At 41.0% G+C, this 26,629-nt stretch overlaps 1 protein-coding gene across 1 annotated transcript in view; it reads right to left on the bottom strand.

Annotated features, from left to right (window-relative positions):
- Positions 1-1,590: 1,590 nt before the first annotated feature.
- mettl15 (methyltransferase 15, mitochondrial 12S rRNA N4-cytidine) overlaps positions 1,591-26,629 on the bottom strand; it is a gene marked incomplete at both ends in the record, with an annotated part of 74,078 nt that continues 49,039 nt past the window's right edge. Inside the window, 3 exons of the mRNA XM_080730209.1 lie at positions 1,591-2,027; positions 8,834-9,012; positions 14,252-14,443. Of these exons, the coding sequence (XP_080586335.1) occupies positions 1,591-2,027; positions 8,834-9,012; positions 14,252-14,443 (808 nt within the window). The remainder of the gene's footprint in view (positions 2,028-8,833; positions 9,013-14,251; positions 14,444-26,629) is intronic.

The raw sequence follows: 26,629 nt of genomic DNA, 5'->3' as shown, positions 1-26,629 counted from the left end.
CGGGCCCTTTTGCCAACCCCTTATAGGGTATGGGCACTGATGACGCAGAGTAGAGAACACGCCCCAGCACTTCATCTCTATTTAAACTTTGGCTATTTGAAAATAGACGATCTACAAATTCACTTGAGCTTGTAGATCTGCAATTTTACTATAAAAGTTTTGTATACATCAATAACTTATGAAATGGGACATTCTGCATAATGATGAGTACTTTTACTTTTAGTATATTTTGATGGCAATACTTTTACTCAAGTAAATGTTGATGTCCGGACTTTTACTTGTAACAGAGTAATACTTTTACTGAAGTAAAAAAAATACATTAAAAAATGTATTTTTTTCCACCATTGGCCACCCCAACTGAGGACATACAGGCTCATCAGAGGACATACAGGGGAACTAAAGCCATCAGTAGTTCTGTTCAACTTGTTGCCTATAATGACATTTATTCATACAATAGGTTCACTGGAAAAATAAAGCAATATTTATAGTACAAAACCATCGCTTGAATATACCGTCTTCAATGTAGTTGTTTGTCTCAAAAAGACTTAAAAAAAATATGTTTTCAACTCGTCACCCACTGAGAAAACATTCATTGGCAGTGCATCAATAAAAAACTATTAAGGTAGTGTAAGTGATATTATTTATTTAGTTAAAGTGTTAAATACCGTCCAGTAGCTCTATGGACTCTGATAGCAGAGTGTTTGTTCAGTAACAGGGGTCTCCCCGTCTCTCCAGCTCTTTAGTAGACTAAACAAAAAATGCCTTTTCAGGTCAGGATTCCAATCATCCTATCAGGGGAGAAATCTCATACAGGATACAGGATAAAACAAGTGAAATTGGAAGTGATGAAACTAAAAAACAAAAACAATGAGCTGACAAAACTCAAAGTGGAACACTATAAGTTCAAGCTGATGAATGTGTTTTCTCTCGTAAATTAATGGTGACCCACCTCTCCTGAAAGTGTATCGTCTGTAGAGGGAGACCCCTGTTACTGAACAAACTTTATAGCAATGATTACTATCAGATTATACTGTACATAATGATCATTATGTACCCTGTCCACCCCCCCCCCCCCCCCAAAAAAAAAGAAAAGAAAAACAGATACCTACACCACATTTAAAGGAGTAGTTCACCCCCAAAATTACTTTTTTCTATTGATTACTTATGCCATGGAGACTTGAGTTCAATAATATTGTTTTGTATTTGTCGCATTTCCAAGTTAAACATTTCATTATAGTGAATTTACCCCCATTGTTCCGGATGCATCCGGATGCATTCGTTCCCAAATGCATTCGGGTCCCCATCCGGAATCAATGGGGGTACATTTATTGTAATAACATTATTGTCTTAGGAATGCGACAAAAACCTAAAAATATGATTGAACTCAAGTCTCCATGGCATGAGTAATCAATAGGAAAAAAAAACATTTTGGGGTGAACTACTCCTTTAAGAGTGAAACTTGGCATGAAAAAGAAAAGCCTTACGTCTATAACACAGCAATGTATGTACTGTATTTTATAACATTTGCATTGTTTTGTCTCTTCTGAAAACAAACAAACCTCAAAAAACAATACTTTGATTGCTGTGTAATTAACGCCTTAGTGCCGTCCTGAGTTTGGCAGAGCGTCCCCGTGGGTTCTCTGCTAGCTCTTCCGTCTGTGGAGTGACAACTCCTTTCTGAAGGGAAACCCAGTGCATATTGTCCCTCCCTCCGTCCTCTTTATTCCACATCCCTTCCACCCCCGCTCTCTGCTCCCTCTGGTGGAAGCGCTGCTGGTGGAACGTTGACAAGTCATCGTCGCCCTGAAGGAAGCGTTTGACCAGTCTGTCTTCTAGAGAATGGAAGGTAAGCACACAAAGGCGGCCTCCGGGCCGCAGAATTTGCTGGGCAGCACGCAGACCGGCATGAAGTTCATTCAGCTCATCGTTAACGAATATACGCAGAGCCTGGAAAGTCTTAGTGGCCACATGAGAGGGTCGCTGAAGTTGGTCTTTGCGGGCGTACAATGCAGTGGCAGGAAATGATCCTGGAGAGAGAGAGAGAGCGAGAGAAAGACATGCCTAGAATGAGTGCAGTTTGTATAAATGGGTTGGTGCATCAATCAACAACTTCTTACACATACAATAACACTCTCTTTGTAACCTGTAATAACTCTAGAAAATATTATAATCATATTATAAAATAAGTATAATTGAAATATAGAACATAATCTGTCATGCTCACTGATTGATTTAGCCTTTAAAAAGCCATACAGTAAACCCATACAGTAATACAAATAGCAAGTGAAACCTCCATTCTACTTTCCATGAAATCCAAATTGGTAGTGATAGCATGCCAGCTCTGATGAGCCACCTGCTGAAGTAGCCTACTGTTGTACAAGTGGGTTACATTATTGCCTTGTGGTACTGGAATTGATTAACCCATTTAGTGCTCCAGACATGAACGGGTTTTTCACGAGTATACTTGGGATCAGTGTTAAATGAGTTAAGTCTTCTTGTTTGCTTCTAGTGTCTGCTAGCCATCCCCTTGGAAGTTCAAAGAGTTCCTCTTGATAAACTGTGTGAACTGTAAAGCATTACCTTCAGTACTTTGGGCTGTGAATCTTTAGCATAATTAAAATATTATTATTATTTCTATTGTACACGAGTGCCTTGAGTATTGGATCCAATCTCCCGGAGAGCTTCGTTTAGATCCTATAGCCCAAGGAGACAGTCAGTGGACTGGTGTGAAATAAATAGCAGATCTACAAGAGTGTATGAAATGTGTATTAGTGAACAGAAATACATAAACACACACACACACACACACACACACACACACACACACACACACACACACACACACACACACACACACACACACACACACACACACACACACACACACACACACACACATATACATATAAGGTATGAGTGAAATAAGCAGGGGATGAAGGAAGGGAAGACAATATGAGAGAATAAAAAAAACGATTAGATAAAAAGATGGATAGTAAAGACCACATTTAAATGAAAAGGGGAAAGTGAGTGGTGTGGCATTTCTCTCCTCCTGCGCTCAACAGCTCTTTGTGTGACTCACCCAGTAATCAATACAATGCCTGCACCAGCCCTAGTCTAGCCTCGCCAAGTCGTTCTCTCTCTCTCTCTCTCTCTCTCTCTAATTTATCTTTCAAAGGTCCCACAGACAGTCAGGGAAGGATGGCAGGGTAAAAGGAGAGATGAGAAGGAGAAAGGAGAGGTAGAAAGGTGCACAGATGGAGAAGACAAGGGAATAGGGGTGATTAACAAGAAAAAACATTGTGATTGCGTTAGATCAGATAAACTGCTACATCAGGGGTCTTCAATAGCAGCGTTACTACAGGGGGTCCTCCAAATCTTTGTGACTTTTTTATATTAAGCACTTGTACCCTAGCGTCCATATTCTGAGAACTTTAGCCAAAAATAGCAGATCCACAAGCTCACAGCGCGAGGCGCTGTGAGCTTGTAGATCTTTTCGGCTAAGAGTTTTAGATATTTTAGGTGAGCTTTAGATATTTTCGGCTAAGAGGCTTGGTTTAGAGGAGAAAAAGAGCAGACTAAGTACTGAGTATTGACAGTTCAAGTGGTTAAATATCTGAAAACACAAATTGACATGAATCCAAAATACACTGATGATTGTGCTGTCAAACAATGAAATATGTTGTATAATATATATGGAATCTATGTACAGGTTGTGGGGGTCCCTGCTTCATCTTTCTCTCAACTAAGGGGTCCTCGGCCTGAAAACTTTAAGACCCCTGTACTACATTCACAAGACTAACCTATTGCGGCTATCTTAAGTTTCAGTTTCACTTGAGAGAGAGATGGTTCAAAGCAGTTCCAGCTGAACCTTTATGAAATGTTGGGGAAGTGAACATGTTCTTCCACAACTAATATTCTTATTCAATGGCTGATTAGTATAACATCTGCCAATCAAACATTTATCCCACATAGGCCTATAACTCTTCATAGGGGGAGGGGGTTTAACCCATTTAGACTGGGGACACATTATGTTGTGCTTTAACTATTGAAAAATAGCAGATATACAAGCTCAAAGTGCGGCACCGAGTGCCACGCTGCGAGACAGAATTGCCTTTAATAATAGTGCAAGAATTCCTTCCACTAGTGCAATAATTGCACTAGCAGAAGGAAGGAAAGGCCATTGGATCACCAAAATCAATAGGTTTCATCCTGCAATCCGCCCATTACCCCCCGGCTCCATTGAGCGCGTCAACGGCAACGTCGCGTCACCTGCGAGCTATTTTTTAAAATCGTAAAAATTTGTTTAAGTCTTTGAATATTTCAAATCCCGTTTTTTGAAAAACTTATGTTTCTATGTCAGTGGTGCTCAAACCTTTTCATGTGAAGGACCCCCTAAATGAAATGTATTTGGCCACAGACCCCCCATCTCAAAATATTTAGTTCCAGGGACCCCCCAGAAGCAACATTTGAGTTACAAATGTTCGCTTAAACAATACATATATTCAAAGATTTGCACACATTTTCACAACTTTTCAAAAATAGCAGATCTACAAGCTTGCAGCGCGGCACTCGGTGCTGTGCTGTGAGCTTGTATATCTGCTGATATCTGCTATATCAGCACCACTCTCCCCCCCCCCCCCCCCTTGTGACGCCCCTGCCTCCAGCCTCCATCTTGTACTTTGGGACCAAATAAAGGCTTGGAGGAAAGCTCATTAGGCCTTATTGTAAACCCAAGCAGCAATGACGGGGGAGGGGTAGACATTGAAGTAATATATTTGGAAGCTATAATAGAAACAAAAATGGCAAATGCAATATACCATCTGTTTTTGTACAAGCAAGGTACTGTATACTGTACATGTTTCATGATAACTGGATGGTACTGAAGCTTAAAACAGTTCTACTGCCAGATGTTATTATTTATTTATTGGGGCTGGTGCCAGCAAAAAGCAGCTTACCTTTGCGATGTTATAGAAAATTATCTATTGATAATTTTCAAACTACCGTAATTCTTTCTACAATGGACGCTCATATGTGTACTTGAGCCAAGCTGGCGGCAGAGGGCCGCTCCGCTTGCCATACATTCAGAGCATAGAAATGCATTTTCTAGAACAGATCCACAGAAAACAGCCAGGAAGTGATTTGGGACTCCATTATTGTTTACGGGCGGTGGATCTTTGAGAGCAGTGTTACGGGAAATATTTTACTGTAAACGGCGGCGCGACCCCTCATCAGCTTACAGTCATCAGACAAGGTCAAAAGAACGAGCCGTATTGGCAACGAGCTGGGTTGAAAATTGGGGCGAACGGGAACGTCCGAAGCAGTAAAAGAGTTAAGTGTCCAAAAACACAGGTTTTTATTTTATCATTTTAATGTTATTACACTACAGCTCCATGGAGACATTAGGGCAGGGGTCTTCAACAGGGAGTCCGGGACCGCTAGGGGGTTCTTAAGAGTTACTACTGGGGGGCCGTAAAATCCTTGTATGATAGGATCATTCTTTAAAATTAACAACTTCAACCCTCACATCCCTACTCCGAAGAGAACTTTAGCCAAAAATAGCCGATCCATAAGCTCTCAGCGCCTCGTGCTGCAAGGCGTTGAGAGCTTGTAGATCGGCTATTTTTCGGGAGCGTTCCCAGCGTCGACTGTGACGCGACGTTGGCGTGCTCAATGGAGCCGGGGGGATTGCAGGATGAAACCTATTGATTTTGGTGATCCAATGGGCTTTCCTTCTGCAAGTGCAATTCTTGCACTAGTCACGCAGGGGTCTTCAACGTTTTCAGGCCGGGGACCCCCAAACTGATGGGGAGATGGAGCAGGGACCCCCTACCACCTCGTAGGGTGGGGGGGTCGAGGCTACGACATATTTTTTATTGGAGCTGTGTGGAACACAAGCTCCCTATACGTGGCGGTGTGTGTCTGTCTGTCTGTCTGTCTGTCTGTCTGTCTGTATGTAGCCTCTGGTGTAGCCTGAGTACCCTGGGTGACCAGATAGGTGCTGTTGAGTCTAGCCTGCCCTGAGCATCAACTGCAATACACACACACACACACACACACACACACACACACACACACACACACACACAGCTCCACTTCGAACAGAGGTTCGATTTTTTTTTAAACATGTACAAGTTACAGCAAGCAGGGTGGGCATACCACTACCATTTCTAAACATACTACTTATTAACTGAGAACCAATGTCAATAATATCAACAATCTGTCAATTGCATAGTAATCATGTATTCAAGCTATTCAAAATGGATAGAATCATGATTTATTTTTTAACATAAATGTGGGAAAAAAGAAAAAAAGAAAAAAAAACATTTTTTGAAATCTTTTTTTTTTTTTTTTTTTTTTTAAGCAATAATTTCGCGGACCCCCTGCAGTACCTCCGCGGACCCCCTAGGGGTCGCGGACCCCCTGTTGAAGACCCCTGCACTAGTGGAAGGAATTCTTGCACTATTATTAAAGGCAATTCTGTCTCTTAAAATAATTTCCAAATTTCCTTTTTTACTAAGGATGCCAATGTCAGTCAGTTCACATCACTTTGGTATGGTTGTGTCAGGTGTAAGGAAAGTGCAGCTTATATCCAAGGCGCCGGTGGCGAGGCTTTTCAACTCATTCTTAAACACATTTTAGACTTCACTTCAACTAAAGTAGCAGCAAACCCGTGAGGATAAGACTAATAATGTAGCAAGTTGTTCAGATTTGTTTACATCAACAGTGCTTCAATTATTGGTCAGAACCCAAACTCAAAATGCGTAGGCCCCAGGCCTATGCATTTTGGGTACCCTCACGACAAGAGTATAAGTAGGTTTTAATCAGCCTACTGTACTGTAGATCACAGGGCAAGGGTAAATGCATCCTCCTTTGGTCCACAGAATCACACTAAATCACTGGTGTAGCTCGACTGCAAGCTACATGTACGTGTATATCAAAACTTTTAAGATGCAACACTCAGCTTTGTAAAAGGCAACTGGTCTCCAATGTTATTATAGTTTAATGCACAGTAGCATTTTCATTTGATTTTTCTTTTGTTTTCAGATTAGTTTGAGTTTCTAAGCAGGTTTGCTAATTTAGATTAGTTTTATTAATTTTAGAGTTATAGGCCAAAAAGGTAAAGCGACCAGATATAGTGCCACCATGAGGCCGATTTGAAACATTTTAGGCCAATTCATGGAAAATTCTTACTGGCCACATGGGTGCGTTCATGTTGCAGGTGAAAATAAGGTAAAAACACTGAAAAACCTGGCAGTGGCGGATGAATGAATGAATATCTGCCAGTGATGGTGTTAAAATAAGACTTTGTGGGAATTTTTAGCAATAGCTTCATTTTACAACGTTTGAACAGACTTACAGCATACAGAGATTATAACAGCTGTAAGCTTTTGTCAAAGGTTTGATTGAATGAGACAACACCTCCAAACAATAACCCCAAAAGTGATTGCCATTACAGTATACAACCACCCAAACCTTTCTCCTCTATGTCCATCCATAGCATTTCTTTTCTCAGCAATATAGTGTCACAAGCAGAGCACAGACCCCAGGGACTTACACAAGTCAGGACCTCATGGATTGATTGGAATAAACATTGGTGGTGACTCGCTATGCTCTTCAAAGGAGATCAAACAACTGCCCAGGCTCACACCTGTTCTCCCTGTGTGACGCACACACTATGTGCAATAACTATTGAAAGGACAGCAGCTCACTCTCATTCCAGCTCAAACTCTGAAGAAACGCCTTGAGAAAATGATCCACCAAGACATAAAATGTCATCCTCGTCATATGCATGAGTGAATAATGTGTGTGCGCCTCTATATAAATAAGTGCTTGTACTTGTGTTAGGGTGTGCAAGTATGCATTTGTGAGTGAGCGGCAGAGAGAGAGGGAGAGACAGAGAGAGAGAGAGAGAGAGAGAGAGAGAGGGGTGGGGGGGTGCAGCTACAGAGCAGCATGAAATGACGTAGGGTGGGAAACATATCGCTGTCAGGTGGAAACCTTGTATGTCCGAAACTGTTACTTTTCAGAAAATGTCAAAAAAGAAAAAACAGACTATTTTGGGGCATACCGTTGTAGTGACACTGTCATACGACTAAATATAAAATAGGGAAATAATTTATGAAACACATAAAAAGATGAAATATGGAGATACAAGGTTTTGTCACCAATAACTAAAGAAGCGAGGAGGAGGGGGGGGGGGGGGGGGTGAAGGAGAGAACAAGGGTCATTGTATGAATGATTTTCAGGTTGTTGTCAGAGCATGAGCAGCGCCCCATTTCAATCTTCCTCTTGCTCTCTCTCCTAATTATTTATTGCTTTAACTCTTGTTAAAAACAGCGCGCGCTGCGAGCTTGCAGATCTGTTATTTTTGAAAAAGCTAGATTTTTTTTTATATATCTTTTTAAAAGCGAACATTTGTAACTCAAATGTTTGCTTCTGGGGGGTCCCTGGAACAACATATTTTGAGTTGGGGTCCGTGGCCAAATGCATGTAATTTTGGGAGTCCTTGACATGAAAAAGTGTGCACGGCTAACATAGAAACATAAGCTTTTCAAAACCCTAACTAACCCTAACCCTAGAAGGATATAGAAGACTCAAAATATTCAAAGACTTATAATTCTAGACCTAAATGGGTTAATTGTAACACAGGATGCTGTGGGGGACAGTCAGGCACCCAAAACAAATCATAGTTCAGATCACAGTCTGTTGTGATTTTCGGAGGCAAACAGCTCCCATCAGGGAGACCGCCTTAAAACCTGACTCCCCGTTATTCTTTTTCCTTTACAGCCTCAAAGAATGCTTTAGGGAATGAGTGAGTATAGCAGCTAGCTACCTGCCACCACGCTAGCCAGCTGCTGTGTCCGGGTGATGGGGTAAACACTACGTGCCTCGACAATGGCTGAGGCTATTTTCCTGGCATGTCTCTCCTCTCCGTATGCCGTGAGGATGGATGCAAGAGCCTGTTGATCTAAGGCATTCACAACGTCAGCAGCGCAGGGCATGTCGGGGTACCTACGCACAAAGAAGAGACCAATTAAGCAGCTTGACGTCACACCCTTGCTGACAGCAGCGAATCCTGACACATTTCAGATAACGGCTGAAAACCTACATGGTGGACAGCTGTGAGAAGGGAGGATTCGAGTGTGGTTAAGGGAAGAGAAGGTGGCTCACACCATAGTTGGGCCCGTCACGATTAGGCCCGTCACGATTACAAATAGTGAATGAAATAACAATTTAGAACATAATGAATACAAAATTACATTTCTGTTTGCCTTTTAGGCTTTGTAAACAAAACTTGAACAGGGCAGATGACAGATAATGTACATATATAAAGAAACATATTTAATCATTTACACTTTCAAAATAAGAGGAAATACAAGCTCACAGCGCGTCTCATCGTGATGCAGTGTGAGCTTGTAGATCTGCTATTTCCGCGATTTTTGGAATATGTTTGAAGATGTATGAACATTTTTCAACATGGAAAGGATCATGACAATTTAGCTAATAATTGTGATTATCTCAAATTATTGCTTAGGTAATAATTATGCAATAATTGTGATTGTGAACAATAATGTTGACAGGCCTAACTGTAGTAGCTCATTCTGTAAAAATGCCATTGCATTATCTTGTGAGTTATTAGAACACACTTTATACAATCTGGGAAGTGTAATAATTAATACATAAAATAAACTTAGTAAACATTGCAAACACATGGACAGATTAGTTAAGCAATCTACACTGAGTATCATACCTTTCCTTACGTTTAGGCTTCCCACCATTTTCAAGAGAGTTTTCCAGTACATTTCCACGACATAAAATATTGATGTGACTCACCTACTGTATATCGATATCAAGTAATTATGTTCATATTTTATAATACTGTACTTATCACATATACTGTACTATGCTATAGGGGGGAAACAAAGTAATTGAATAACTGGTTGGAGACGCTCTGCTGCACTCACACCTACGTCATACTGCCTATCTGACCATTATGACCAAAGCAAGCTGCGCACTCATACAGTACGCTGTTAAGGACATTCTTTAACTATACAATAGCACGTACAAAAATAAATCAGTTTTCCAGTAAATGTTTTTTTTCTCTCATTTCCATTGACTGGAAATCTGCATAATTATACTATTTTAAGGTTTTCAATGTTTTCCAGGTCGTGTCGGGACTGTGACGTTAATGAACTGAGGTTTAACACATTCATTAACACCTCAACAACAGCTTCATAACAGCTACTTCAAGCAAGTCAATTTATGGAGATATATTCTTAAAATAAACATCTCACGGTGGTTTGACATTTTAACGACCCTATAGACTTAGTAAACTGAACCTGAGTTGGCTCTGTAATCCAAATCTCTTTGACAAAAAAGCCGATCTACAGTACAAGCTCACAGCATCTTGCATTGCAACGAGTTGTGAGCTTTCAAATCTGAAGGCTTTGGCTAATGTTCCCCCCCGAATATGGAAGCTGAAGTTTAGTGATGGTGCTCAAGAATCTTTTGATGGTACTATATGCATCCCAGAGTCAAGTGAAGTGTACTGAATAATTTACTGTAAAATTGTTATAACTATAACTTAACTACTTTGAATTTATTGTCCTATAGGCCTATTCCAAGTACATTACAAAATGAAACCGTAAAGTACACATTTATTTTTGACAGTGAAGACTGGGACATTTGCGGACTAAATCTGATTACTCGCATATGTAACAATCAAACTGTGCGCCTAGGAATAGTGGAACAATCTGTTTATTTGAAAAGCTCATGTCATATCAGTATCAACATCCTCTAGAATGGAAAGATTGATGGGAGGAAAGTAATAGTCCTTGTAATGGCTAGATGCGCAAGTATTAAGTGATGGGGATACATTTTTGTTGCAAATGACAGAAGCAGGAACATACAATTGCACATGATCACATTATTACGTTTTCACAATAACGCTGGAAGTGAACAAAAAAGCTGGATTGACAGGAACATTATAGGGTAAAAAAAAAAAAAAAAAAAAAATATATATATATATATATATATATATATATATATATATATATATATATATATATATATATATATATATATATATATATATATATATATATACATGTCACTGCTAGATCGAGAATCAGTTAGATCGAGAACCGGAGCGCTCGTCGTGCAGCGCGGGCGGAACAAGCGGTCACTTTGATCCACAACAACGACAACGTAGCGTCGGCAGGAATGATAGCGCCTCACCCCACGGAGGTTAGGGTTAGGGTTAGGCATAGTAAGCTAATGGCTAAACACAGCTGAGCTAGGCTAGTAGATAAACAAAGAAAGAGGGGTCGCAAACGAGTGACGTCAGCGGCTACACAAGTGTAGTCGGGTTAACCTAACCCACTCTCTGTAGAAAGCGCATGATGATTCAAAGCACATTACTTAGACCCTTAGTTGCTTATATTAATCTCCCCAAACGATCCTTCCTGCCACAGAGTTATTTAGCGACACCTGAACTTTGATATACTCCACAACTGCAGTGAAGAGAAATGGATAGAGACTTGTGATGATACGTTTTAATATTGGTGGTGTTGGGGTCGTCCTGACTGTGAAAAGGGGAGGGGTTCTGTAGCCCATTCATAATTTGCCTTTTAAATTTGACACATGCAAGTTTAAATGGAAACATGAATACCTCATAATATGAAGCAAAAATCATGAAAGAAAAGGCTGTGGTCAAATAATTTCTGTTAAAGATTGAATCACTTAGGACTGGTCTCAGGATGTTATCCTGTGGATCTTTTATTTCTCATTCTCAAGCAGATTGTGTTCAAGTTTGATGGCATGTTTAAATTGGCTGAAGTGCCGTTTCAGTTGTTCCACTGAGACCTTTTGTAGAAGCTTCTGAAAGTTATTAAGTAGGATTATATTTGTCCAGGTGACGGCCCTCGTCTGGCAGGGGATTTGTATTGTCACACCTTTACTAGGGCTTGTTGAGGTGGGTGTAGTGTGTGTGTAGAGGTCACAGGGAAGCATTAGTAACTCATAAGAGGCCTCTTTGAAGAGTCTGTTGGCAGAGGTTATTGCCATAAATTCTTGATCTTTACTTTCCTAGTCTATTGTTTTCTGCAGCAGCACTTGGATTGTGACAGCAGTTTTGAGAGTGTTGTGCTGTTTGCCATGAACCTGCAAACCTGGAGCAACAGTTTGCTACGCATCAGAGCTTCAGTCTCTTTTTTTTTGCCCCTGCTTTTGGAAGAGGTTTGTGTTCCCAATTGTGTTTAGTGGTCTAGTAAAACTATTCAATTAGGGCTGTCACAATATGCCTAATCCACGATTCGATTCAACTTTCGATTCTAAGGTCACGATTCGATCCGATTAGATTTTTTTGATACAATATTAGGGGTGGCTCGGTATCAACATTTTGTTATCGCGGTTACCGTCCTCCCATTTACCGCCGGTATTGCGGTAATTACCGCACCCCCGTATCTATTAATTAAGGTTCGGCGATAAGACAAAATATTCCTATCATCTGCCCAAAATTCGTCTCTCCACGGTCCTATAAGCCCGACTGCTCGAGTTCCCCGTACAGCACAGTGGGTCTGGCTTTTGAAAGTAGCAGATCTACAAGCTCACAACGCGTCGCGTTCGCAACGCGTTCTGAGCTTGTAGATCTTTGCAGTGTCGGGTTACTATAGTAACGTAGGCTACAGAGGCGTCAATTGGGTATGGCAAGCTATGGCACCTGCCATACCTAGGCTACAGGGGGAAATAATAAAATGTACTTTCATCGTGCCTGTTGCTAAGGTATGTCAACATGACTGGTGTCTGTCATGTTGCCATACCTTAGCTTTTTCTGAACTGACGCCACTGGTAGGCTACTGGGGCTTCACTGCACGCTGTTTGTGAACAAACCAGATGAGACGGGTATAGTAATTGTGTACGGTCTGTGATTATGCAAACTCACGTCTCAAATCGCATTGATTGAGTGGTGATATAAACATAGTAAACAGGTTTTAGTTACCAGACTTGACAGAAAAGGTTGTAGTCGAACAACGACGGGCACACGCGCTATACTGTAAAAGTACTCACTAGCGCTGGTTTCATTTTCGGTTTTAGTCCTCGCGTCGCGCTCCGCCCGTATGAATAAAAAAGAAACGGCCACGAGGTATGTATAAACATACTTGTGTGAGTTGTGTCGTGTGGATTATGGAGAAAGTTTAACGCTGCTGACCGAGGCTACTGCACTGCTCCAGTGTCTACTGTGTCTCACTCTCTGTCGGAGACTGTGACGGGCCAAGCTTCCAATTGTTCCAAACATGTGGTGCGCGGCCCAGAGCAGAGCGGCATGAAGCGCATGCGGTCCTCGATTCTCCCCCGTTTTAAAACTCGCTCGTTCTCAATAAAAATAGCCTATTTTTTTGTCTTTTTTGACCGCGGTAAGGACCCTGACACCGCGGTAGGCCGCGGTATACCGCGATACGGCGGTACGGCGGTTACCGAACCCAGCCCTAACAATATAGGATATATATTTATAAACCTCCTTTTTTTCAGCACTGAGAGCTATATGACTATACATTTAGGCTATTGTCTTGAAAAACACTTTCTCAATAAGTCACTTTTATTTGAATAATAACAAATGAGATTGAGAATAACAAAAGGTTGAACATAAACAACAAACTTTGGGTTCTATGCCCTAACAACTAACATTTTCATGCGCGGAAGTGAATCGAGATTCGGGTTGTGATTTCAATTCACTGAATCGAATGTCAATTTCGGTTCGATTCGCGTTTCGATTCGAAATCGTGACAGCCCTATCAATTACTATTAGTATTGGACAGTAACATGCCTCAAATTAGGTTGACGATCTGCTAGTCAGTGTGTAGGAGACTGACCACATGATTTCCTCCAGGAGAAGCAAAGCCGGTAGATTCCTCTACCGGTAGATAGAGGAATTGGAATCACAGCATCAGCGGAACAATCACGTGTAAAGACGTCATCGAAAAAAATGGATCTCCATTTATTTCCTGTTTAATCTTTTCACAGAAATGCCTGCTTTCGCTCCATGTTTGTGCATTTTCAATCGGCCATAAACAACTGGTGGTCGGAAAGACTTGCTTTCTTTTTATATAGTTACAAGCATCATATCAGATAAACATATTTGGCTAACCCATTTTTATGTGATTCAACTGAGAACCAATAGATCACAATTATGGAACACAGTACTACTGATTCAACGGAGAAACCAATAGATCACATGTGGTGGAACACTTACCTGGCTCCATCCATCCTCATATCTAAGGGTCCATCCTTGCTGAGTGAGAAGCCCCTCTCTGGCTGATCCATCTGCATGGAGGAGCAGCCTGCATCTAGGAGGACAGCATCGATGCTACCTGGTCCAATGTTCAACTTACGCAGTAGGGCCTCAAGTTCACTGAAGCGGCCAAGGATTGGTTTCACTCGATCACTGAAGGAAGCATTTGGGGGAGGGAAAGGATGAACAAAGACAAGAGAGAGATAACGGCTCTAGTGAATTTACTTACTTACTTTACTATGTAACATTGTAAAAACAAATACATCTTGAGGCTGATTCATGTTTTTGATATAAATGGCATCATTGATGACATGATTCAATTGTGGACTGTGCAGAGGATCTGGTGCATAGCAAAGCACTCAAGATTTTGTAACCAGAAGTTGTATGCTGCATTGCCATGATCTCCATGTATGGGCATAAAAAGGATTGCTGCGACCGTCAGGTCGCAGTTACTACCAAAACCTCCACCGGCTGTCTGTCAGTCTGTCCGTCAGTCAGTCTGTCAGTCTGTCAGTCTGTCCGTCACGTCACACTTTTCCCCAACTCATATCTCCGCCACCGTTGCCCCAATCCATGCCAAACTTTGCACACACACTCCTTGCCTGCCAATCCACAACCTCCACCCCACCAGGGACCCCCGGAGCTCCAGGGGTCCCGCCACCGCCAAAAAGTGCAAAAATGACCAAATGACCACCCAAACGGGGCTGTTCACGGGGAATTCCCGGGGACCACCAACTCCTGGTGCTCCAGCATGGATGCCCCTAGTGGAGGACCCCCGCCACTGCAGCGCACATAAAATGCCGTAACTCGGGCTAGGAGCGACCGGGAGAGCCGGGGCCGGTACCCACGCGTCCGCCTTGGCGGCGCCAAGAGAGCCGTCAACATGAATCTGTCCCATATAGCGCCACCATCAGGCCCATTTTTTCAAACACATTTTTGGAAACTGCTCCTACAGATTTTGCCCTAAAATCACGCAAATCGGTACACAGTATGTCTACACTCATGTCATCAACATGGATCTGTCCCATATAGCGCCACCATCTGGCCGATTTTTTCAAACACATTTTTGGACACTGCTCCTACACATTTTGCGCTAAAATCACGCTGCGACCTGACGGTCGCTTATCTCCCGATTAGGGAGTCTTACTGGTATGTATGATGTCAGATAGAGATGTGCCGATTGATCGGTGAGTGATCGCGATCAGCCGATAATGCCTCTATCAGCTTTGATCGGACATACCACCACGGCGTCCGGACAATAATTTTCCCACATGCACGCACAGAAACGGCACGGAACAGTGCTTGCGCTTGTGCATGCTAGAACGCGTCCCCATAGATTTGAGTGACGACGCACGGCGCCATATAGCCTAACTAATCAAATGGTTATATTTGCATAACAAGTTTACCAGGTTTACAGTGAGTGGTGTGCAGCGCATCCCCCTAGATTCACAAGCCACTATTCATATGGATACTGTAACACCTACTGTAGGTTTCCAGCGGTGACTGCATGTGCATGTGTCCTCATACATGGCTCCTGTTTGAGATTTGTTCAAAGCAAGCTTTGTTTCTCTACTGCAGCGCTGTATTTTCTAATTGAATTAAATGAAACTAGAAAATAAAATCTTAAGTAACAATGTAAATGTAATTAAGACTAGAAAACATAATTTAGTTTTCCCACCATTAGATCTGCTGACATCTGTTACATCAATAAATCACCGTCCGCCCTGAAAAGAAAATACCAAAGCACCACTGCGTTTATTATTATACATTGTGATGTTTTCTGAAGCATGACAACAGTGTGTGAAGCATGACCAAAAGCGTCACCTTTACGTTTATGTGCAAAAGTTTACAAAAAGCAGGTTCACTTTGCTGTCAAAGAATTCTCGGACCGAGAACAATGGTGTGTTGCCTATTAGCAACCACACTAATTACAGGAAGAAGAAAAAAAGGTCACTAAGGCCTTCTTGAAGATGGCTCTTCAAGAAGGCCTTATATATATATATATATATATATATATATATCCTGTATGTATCCATCATTCTGGCTTTTCATTTTAAAACATTACACACAACGTCACCCAAAAAGTCTCTAACAGTCACCTGTATTTTTCCACTTTGGATCCATCACGTTCTAACGTTTAGTATAGTCACATAATGGGCCAAAGGTGCACTGCATTATAAGTGTGGGACATACTATTTCAAGGATTGCTTGTATAAAGGTAGAATACATTATTTTAAAGTCAACTTAACCTCCTAAACATACAGTATATGAACTGTATCCTGAATGGCAGCCTAGGAATTCTCTAGACCAGGGGTCTTCAATGTTTTCAGGACAAGGACACCTTAGTAGAGAGAGAGAGATGAAGCAGGGACCCCCACAACCTTTTCATAGATTCCATATGGTTGCATTGTTTGACAGCACAATCGTTGGTGTATTTTGTATTCATGTCAATTTGTTTTTTCTTATATTTAACCACTTGAACTGTCAATACTTCTCGCCTCTACACCAAACCTATTTGCCGAAAATAGCGCTGCGAGAGTGCGAGGCGTTGTTGAGCTTATAGATCTGCTATTTTTGTCTAACGTTCTTTTTTTTCTTTCTATCACGCAAAGATTTGGAGGACCCCCTGTAGTAACTCTGAGGACCCCCTAGGGGTCCCGGACCCCCTGTTGAAGACCCCTGCTCTAGCCTAATGATGAAACTGTAAGGCTCAGCCACCCTTCCTTGCAGTGTAAGTTTGTGGTCTAGGTCTAAACGACTATGATTTTGATATTTAGTATACTAAGACTAAACTATTTCAGATGACTAAAATAGGACTAAAACTAAATGGTGTGTTATTCAAAAGACGTAAGACTAAGACTAAGACTTGCTGTCAAAATTAACACTGCTTCCTTGTCTGGAACTGTACAAGGCTCAGCCACTCCCTCAGGCACACAAGGTGAGATCCTCCAGTCATGTTCATGCATTTTTCATGTGACCTTTCAAGACAGTGTGAACAAAGATGATGGTAGAAATAAGCAAGAGAAGCAAGCCTCTATACACGAGCCAGAGGGAGCAGTAGATGTGTAGCAGGATCTTCCTACTTTTAAGGTCAGGAACCCATGTGGTTAATTATTTATATTAAACTGAGGTGTTTGAGAAACCGACAGAAGCTGACAATATTTATGTTATAATATATTATATTATATTATATTATATTATATTATATTATATTATATTATAATTATAATATAATAATACTAATATAATAAATGAGAAACTACTACTAATTGACTTGAAAAAATACAAAAAAGGCATGTAAATCAATGTCAACAAAGCCATGTCCTCTGGTGCGGGTATGTTCAAGTTGACATGACTGAGCCACTTTGTATATCCTATACAGATGAATAAGAAGTGAGAAATCCTTCTTCATCTTCCTATTCACCCACTTATTTTTCTCAGGTGAACTTTACGGAGAATTGTCCCCCTAACGAACATAATTTGTGGTCTCTTCCTACTCAGAGCTTAACTAGAGACATCTCAGAGCAGAGCATACCCCGGTGGGTCCACTATTTCTACACCCACTGATGCAAGAGGAAAGATGGAGTACAGCGAGCATGGGAGCATCTCACCCACGCTGCCTGGGCTTTCCTTTTGCCTTGCAGTTATCCTTCACTATCTTGTACAGCTGATTTGTTGAAAATCTATAATAGAGGCTTTCCTCTACGTCCCCCTCACTTGCCCACTGCTCTTTTGCTACTGTCCTTACAAACCAGTAGCACCAATATCCAACCTGTGAGGCTTTGCTCTTTTCTTTTGTAATCGTATAAAGTATGCAAGACGTCATTCAGTAGTGCGGTTGACTTTATTTCCACCAAGATATTGTGGATTTGACTGCCAGTGGGTGGCCTATATTATTCGGTAAACTAAAAAACTAGGGATGCACCGATATGGAAATTCTTGGCCGATAGCCGATACAGATACCGATATTTGTTTATTTCCTTTTTGGTGTTATTATTTCCCCTTTTGGGCCAGGGAAACAAATAAATCATTATAAGAAATAACTGTTCAGAATGTACTCTCTTGGTAGGCATGCAAATAACCAACACACCATCATACCCAGCTCAAAATGTATGCTTAACCCATTTAGTGCTCCAGACATGAACGGGTTAAATGTCCAGCGTGCCTCTCGCAGGCTCCATACGCAGCCATTATCTTATTTTGAAGGCCAGAAGTCCATTGCGTAAACACTTCAGGGTTGACGTCATGACGTCATTCAACGGAAGCGCTCGTCACCCCATGCCGTTGCTAAAATGGCCGGTCGTTGCCTTTGTTATTATGTTATTGTAGCGAGAATCTAATGCCATCCTTGGCTTTAAAAGTGTTGTTTGGAGAAAATGGACATTAAAAATGAGATCCACCGTCGGCCTCCATGTTAATCTGCTGCTATGGCCGAGGAGCCCGAAAAAATCCCGATGTACGGCCCTGCCATGCCCGAAGAACCCGAGAATTTCCCTTTTTTGAAAAAAACCAAAACAAAACATTTTTTTTTGTTGACCCCAAAAAATGTAGTAGGCATGATAGCAATCGCGAAATTGCATGTTTAACCCCCATAGCAACCCCATCTTTCAAACATGGCAGCCATCTTTGTTTACATTTTAGGAAAACATAATGGCTGCTATCTCATGAATGCCCGAACGGATTTCCATTCGGATTTTTTTTTGTTTGAAAGCTGTGAGCAATGTGGACACACGTGGTGCATTATCTAGGCATGGGTGTGCATGATCCGTGCACTATGAATTACATGGAAGTCTATGGAGACAGGGGCATATGAGAGTAGGAAGGTATTGTTAAATGGCAGCAAATGAGTTAAGGGATTACTATTTTGTGCACGTGGATCCGTGATGATGATGAATCGGCGAGGCCGATCGTGCCAGGACATTCCAACGGACTGTAGGGTAGGAGAACCGGCGTTACTCTATATACAGTATTTTACGCGAGTATACTCGGGATCGGCACTCTAAATACTAGAGTATTTTTCACGAGTATACTTGGGATCAGCGTTAAATGAGTTAACAATAACAGATAAATATCGGCTCGGTTAATGTCAGCTTTATTTGCTGATACCGATATTGACCGATAACGGCAAACATCGGCCGATACCGATGTGTGGCCGATATATCGCTGCAACCCTATAATAAACTACAATCTTTACTCCATGCTTCTAATTCCAATTTGTGCCAGGTTTCAGCCCAACAAGACAGTAAGTCGTCACTGTCGGGCAGAAACCTTGTATAAGTTTCAAATTTTTCTTCATTTGTTAACTAAAGCCCTGCCTCATCATAAGGCAGGGCATCACAAGCACATAATGCCTCACACTGGCTATTTTCACCATTTAAAATCATTGTTTTTTTAAATGATGAATGAAAACAGTTAGAGGTTCAGTGTCTTGCTTGGTGCCACGGCATTGGTCTGAAGGTTCATTAGTCCGAAGGTTCATTAGTCCGAATTTGTTAATACTATGCCTAACTCTAACCCTAACCCTAACCTCAGTAACCCTAACTAAATTCGGACTAATGAACCTTCGCACTAATGAACCTTCGGACTTATGGGAAGTCCCGATCTTGCTCAGGGACACCTTGACACATTGCCGGGCCGGGAATAGAACCTGGTTTGCGAGATTATAGCCCCAGATAGACAGACTGACTGACATACAGAACGGCCCTCTTACAGACGGCTGGTCTTTTGCAGAGTTACTTGGTTTGCATATTGGCCAGAAGTCGCATAATTGTTTTCTTCTAAATCTGCAGTGGTTCTCCAAATGGAATTTCCAGTGGTGTAAAATAACTACGTACATTTACTCAAGTACTGTACAATTGTGATGTATGTTTTACTTTACTGGAGTATTTCCAATTGTCAGTACTACTACTTTTAATTCTATTCCACTACATTTCAGAGGCAAATATTATACTTTTACTCCACTATAATTATTTGAACTTTAGTTACTGCTTTAGTCATTAGTCGCTTAGTAGATTTTGAATATAATAATTACAAAACACCTACTTACCCACTTCAGCTCTATATACTGTCCATTTCGGCCAAAATAGCCGATCTACAAGCTAACACCGTTAACAGATATCAAAATATTTGTATATACATTTTACACATTTGATTACTTTTGAAATGGGACATTGTGCAAAACGATTACCTTCTACTTTTGGCAGGGGCGGAGCTATAGGGGAAGCAGCCGATGCAGTCGCATTAGGGCCCGGAGGCATTAGGGCCCGCCACCGCTCCGGGGAATAAAAAAATAAAAAATAAAAATAAAGACAACTTTTATTTTGAAATGCTATACCGGATTGAGAAGACACTCTATTGCAGGGGTCTTCAACATTTTCAGGCCGGGGACCCCCAAACTGATGGGGAGATGGAGCAGGGACCCCCTACCACCTCGTAGGGTGGGGGGGTCGGGGCTACGACATATTTTTTATTTTAAACAAGTACAAGTTACAGCGAGCAGGGTGGGCCGTACCACTACCATTTCTAAACATACTACTTATTAACTGAGAACAAATGTCAAAAATATCAACAATCTGTCAATTGCATAGTAATCATGTATTCAAGCTATTCAAAATGGATAGAATCATGATTTATTTTTTAACATAAATGTGGAAAATAAAAATTAAAAAAAATTAAAAAAAAACATTTTTTGAAATCTTTTTTATTTTTTATTTTTTATCAAGCAATAATTTCGCAGACCCCCTGCAGTACCTCCGCGGACCCCCTAGGGGTCGCGGAAACCCTGTTGAAGACCCCTGCTCTATTGGCCCTCTTGACGAGTGCTACTGATTACTCAATGTGATCCAGACTAGTTGCTGTGGTGAAAACCTCGCATCGGGGCCCGGCGGGGGGTCGCTACGCTACTGACTTTTGGTACATTTTGATACCAATACTTTTGTACTTTTAAAATTTTCATTCCAGACTTTTGCTTGTAATTGAGTATTTCTACATTGCAGTATTGATATTTTTACTTAAAGGAGCTATAGTCAACTTTTTCTTGAAAAACGGATGCTAAAATAAAAAAATGTTTCAAAAATATTTTATAAAAAAATAAGCTTCATATGTGTTTCTATTCAAAAATGACCACAAAAAGCGTAAAATAATGATAAAATACTAATTTTGGCCATTGTCAGACCGACACTTTGTTTACATTCTAGTCCAGGGGTCTTCAACAGGGGGTCCGCGACCCCTAGGGGGTCCGCGGAGGTACTGCAGGGGGTCCGCGAAATTAATGCTTGAAAAAAAAAAAGAAAAAAAAAGATTTCAAAAAATGTTTTTTTTTTTTTTACATTTTTCACATTTATGTTAAAAAATAAATAATGATTCTATCCATTTTGAATAGCTTGAATACATGATTACTGTACTATGCAATTGACAGATTGTTGATATTATTGACATTTGTTCTCAGTTAATAAGTAGTATGTTTAGAAATGGTAGTGGTACGGCCCACCATGCTCGCTGTAACTTGTACTTGTTTAAAATAAAAAATATGTCGTAGCCCCGACCCCCCCCCCCCCCCACCCTACGAGGTGGTAGGGGGTCCCTGCTCCATCTCCCCATCAGTTTGGGGGTCCCCGGCCTGAAAACGTTGAAGACCCCTGTTCTAGTCTATAGACTAGGATGTAAACAAAGTGTCGGCCCTACAATGAAAAAGTTGACTATAGCTCCTTTAAGTAAAACATTTGAGTACTTTTCCCACCACTGCTCATTTCTGAAGAACCCATTTATTTAGCAATAATATTTTGCATACCTGGGGGTACATACTGTAAGAACTTTACCCCCATTTGAGAAACACTGATTTACTGTATGAATTCAGCACTGAAACTTTTCATATTATTCTGGTCAAATGTATACCAGCGAAATATTGCCTCCAGAACAAAGCTAAAAGTAAATGCTCTTAACATACTTATTTACTTAAATTCCTCTTTTTAAATAGTTTGTTTCCCCCATCAATTTTTCAAACTAATCTTTTTTGTATTTTCAAATCAATTTGTGGCACAGAACTAGAAGTGCTTTGTTCAGAAATTATAATATTATTCATGTAAGGTATACATGTAATGTATACTACTTGAAGTTTCCCATTTCTTGTATTTGTAATTGTGCTGCAGATTATACAGTATGATGTTTATTCAGGTTTTTACAAATAGCAGGAACAATTTAGGAGTCACTGCGTCCTCCCACATACCACAAAGAACATATAGGGGGGATAAAATAACCTTTTTGTACAGGATGAGCCACTTCTACACCATGTTTTTGTAAGCCGCTGAAGGGTTTAAAAATATGCAAAACAGTTACGTAACATTTCTAAATTATTAACTTCTTTATGTGGCTTAGACACAGGGTTGGAGATATAAATGCCTTATGTAAGGTCTTATATTATTAAAGAGGACAAGTTTCAGTGGTGTGTGCTGAGGTCCACGTGTAGGCTCATAATTGCTTAAGAGATCTGATCTATTTATAGCTGTAGCAACCCACAACATTGACATCATTTGAAACTTAAAACGGAATAACGAAGAAATCGTTTTTGTTACTCTGGCATCCTGTTGGATCTACCTAACAGAGTTGCATTGAGGCAGGCAAGAATTTGGCACATTAAATCACCCATGAAATGCTGAGTTAACTGCAACATAGAAGGCTGCAGCTGAAAAAAAATAAAACTGCATATCTGCAAGACACTTAAGGATGATCTGTATTTTTGTATCATATACTGTAGGTCTGACTCATTAAGATTCGGAACATACAGAATTTTCCTACAACACATACATTTTTACATTATACTGTTGCTGTGTATCAAAATGCGTATTAAACATTTCTACTTCATGGCATTCGGTGCCAAAGTTCATTGCATTGACTGAATAACAATGTCTCAAAGATTGTTGAAGGTTTTGCTTCATTTCACTGAAATCGATGCAGAGGGCAGTGAATGATTAGCAGTGTGCCATCCAATTCTTCGTACAACGGCGTCGATCATCGAAAATAGCCAATGTACAAGCTCAAAACGCGACACATCACAACTGGGGTTCAGGCAGGCAGACAGAGTCGGACAGATGGGCAGCAGACTGGCAGGCCGATTGGTAGACGAGTCAATGGATGAGTTGGCAAACGGATCGGTCTGCAACGAATGAATTGCGTCTTAAAATAAGTATTTAACGATAAGGTCGATGAGTAAAGAGTCTAACAGTCTGAAGAGTCCTTATGTATTATGGAGGTTATGTGATCCTTACGTCACACGCTAAGATGTCATGACAACGACCGAGTCTGAGATACTGGGAGCTGTCAGCTTAGTACATACATGGGCAACAGGCGGCCCGGGGGCCACATGCGGCCCCCACCTTCACTTAATGCGGCCCGCAGGTTAATATCAGAATACTGATATATTATTGATTTCAGCTGTTACAATTCCAAACATGCAAACATGACTTCAGTCTATCTTAGTAGCTTAATGACTAGTATAGTAGTACTAAAATGTTTGTCTTCTTTCATATCCAACGTATTTGTATTTAGGTTCATAAAGTTAACATGAGTATAACTATTGCATTTGAAATGATATACAATTGTACATATCAGGATTCCAATTAAAAAAATAACAAAAATTATTCATGATTCCAATTCAAAAGAAGCAAAAATAGAAGATCTACAAGCTCAAAACGCGTCGCAGGAGTGAAGGTGGAAATATAGTGGCCCTCTCAATCATCAAAGTTGCCCACCCCTGGCTTAGTACATGACACTGACAACATGTATTTACTTTTCTCCAGTGACAGCACCTTCAATATTGCCATTTTCCAGTAGGTATGGATTTGTCTAGTGACGTACACTGCCCGTATTTTATGATCAGTTATGTCATCAACAATGGGAATCAGTGATTGGATGGTCGCTGGTTACACTGACATGCACACATCAGCTCAAACATTCACATTCTGTTGCTTTTAAACCCACCTGGTAAGGTATAAGGCTTAATTTATACTCAGTCATACCACTGCCGTGCACTGAAAATAGCAGATCTATTACCTCAAAATCTGTTGAGGATATGGTGCATTGTGAGCATGTAGATCTAGATGTAGATGTTGATGTGCAACACCATTGTAAAACAAAATACTAATCAGGTTTAAGGTTGCAGGCATTGAGGACACCAGGAAGTGTGTGTGTGTGTGTGTGTGTGTGTGTGTGTGTGTGTGTGTGTGTGTGTGTGTGTGTGTGTGTGTGTGTGTGTGTGTGAGCACATTCCACATGACGTGCTGCCTCTTCACAAATCAAGCCTGAAATATTCCCCAGTGTTGACCTACTCGGTTCCTTTACCTGCGTCACTGAAGCCTAAGACAAGATGCTGATTGATTGCTTTCAGCAGGGGAGCAGTGATGAAAATATCTACAGTGAGTGAAGAAAAAGGAAAAACAAGCATAGAAGTCCCAATGCCTTAGAAGAATGGGTTTCCTTTGGAATGTGTACTTGAGCTGAGTCAAATTATCCCCGGAAGTTTAGAACCAATTCAAAGCACTAATATGTGTGTCAGATATGGAAATGAATGAATACATTATAATAATATATAAATTTCAACACTCATTAGAAGTTAAAAACAAATATTCTGATTTGGTAGAAAATAGTGTCTTGGAAAGTATTTTTTATTCAAGAATCAAGAATACTGGTACAGTACAAGCAGCAAGACCGTGGTACCGTGGTAAAAAGTAATGACACTGGATGAGACAGAAATTAAGTCAAAATGTAGAGGTAGAAGGGCAGAGACAAGACAGGTACAACATTTTTTTGACCAAATGATTTGACCAAGGCCTCATTCAGCCACGTACAGGAAGAAAAAAAGGGGAAGCTGCCCTTTTCGCATCATCACAAAGAGTCTGTTACTGATATTTGTCCTTAATTCCATGTCCATAATATTTTTTTGCCCAACCCATGCACATCCAAAGGGATGGAAAAGAGCTCCCTGTGGTGTGTTCAGCCAACCTCACCACCTCCCTGTGTCCTGGTAAAATAGCTCTTTCCATAATGGCTACCGACTGGATGCTCTGGGTTATTTCCGAAATTTAGGAAGAGGCAGTTTTCCTTGCACCACTGCGTCAGGCTTGCCATCTCCTCTAGATAGGCTCTCTCGTTTGAACTGTTCTATGGCCACACAGTCGTAAGGAGTACAGCAGAGGACTCAGTATGTAACCCTGCGGGGGCTCAAATGCTTAGGGTGAAGGACGGTGGTAGAGGTGTGTCTACCCACCCTGACCATTTCGGGTATGGCAGTTAAAGTCCAGTACCCAGTTTCATACTGTAGGGTTCAGTCCCAGGTTTGCCAGCTTGCTAGCCAGCCTGGTGAGGTATACAGTATGATGTTAAGAGGCAGAGCTGTATTCAATAAATAACAGCTTCCCCGGTTGGACGTAGCGTGAGGAAGGAACACGTTATTCCAATCAGTTCTTTCCCCTCCATCAGGCGCCCGGCTGACCAGGGGAAGGCATTATAGAGACCAGGATTACTGCATGTTTTTGTGAGGTACCCTAGGGGACACGGGGAGAACATGCAAACTCCACACAGAAAGGCCCTTTCGCCAACCCCACCTAGGGTGTGGGCGCTGATGATGCGGAGGAGAACACGCCCCCAGCGTCACCCGGCGGGACTCGAACCCAGACCTTCTAGCTTTGAGGCGACAGCGCTACCGACTGTGCCACCGTGACCCCCTGGTGATCGATTTTTCTAGTACATTATTTTTGCCCCAATTTTTTATTAATTGTCGATTTCAAATATTTCTTGGGATTAGTTGTGCATATTTTCAAAAGTTTAAACATGTTTTACCTTTGATACTAATTAATTGCTCTCAAGAATGGCCAGTTTCTTATTTGAACTGATTTCCCTTGCTTAAACATGACATTCTTGGATATTAGAAAGAAAGTTTTTTGCTTGATACATTGTTCATTGAACTGGTTAATTCTTTGATCATTAGTAAAAACAACAGTGCAAAGTGTCAAAGACAAGCTGCATGCTAATTGCCAAATAGGGAGCCAGTCCCGCTGTACGTAGATTAAAGCCATATCTTTAACATTACCACTATAAAGTGTTACTAGGCTATTTACTGTAGGCTATTTCTATTATGGCCCACAGTTCCGTGTATGAACATTTCAAAAATAAATAGGTATGAAAATCAGACCTGGAAGACTGCCCGAGATATCCCATTGAGGACCACCTTGGTTATGACTGTGATGGCCAACAATTGATGGATAGAAGTGTTCTGTTTCCTACAGGCTTCACTGACCTATTGTCACTCACATGATGCCCTTCAGGAGGCGGACGTGTTACTGAATG

The sequence above is a fragment of the Nannobrachium achirus genome (assembly GCF_963921795.1).
Source record: "Nannobrachium achirus genome assembly, chromosome: 7".
Lineage (NCBI taxonomy): Eukaryota > Metazoa > Chordata > Actinopteri > Myctophiformes > Myctophidae > Nannobrachium > Nannobrachium achirus.
The sequence above is the reverse complement of the archived record's forward strand: the minus strand, read 5'-3'. Positions and strand labels throughout refer to the sequence as shown.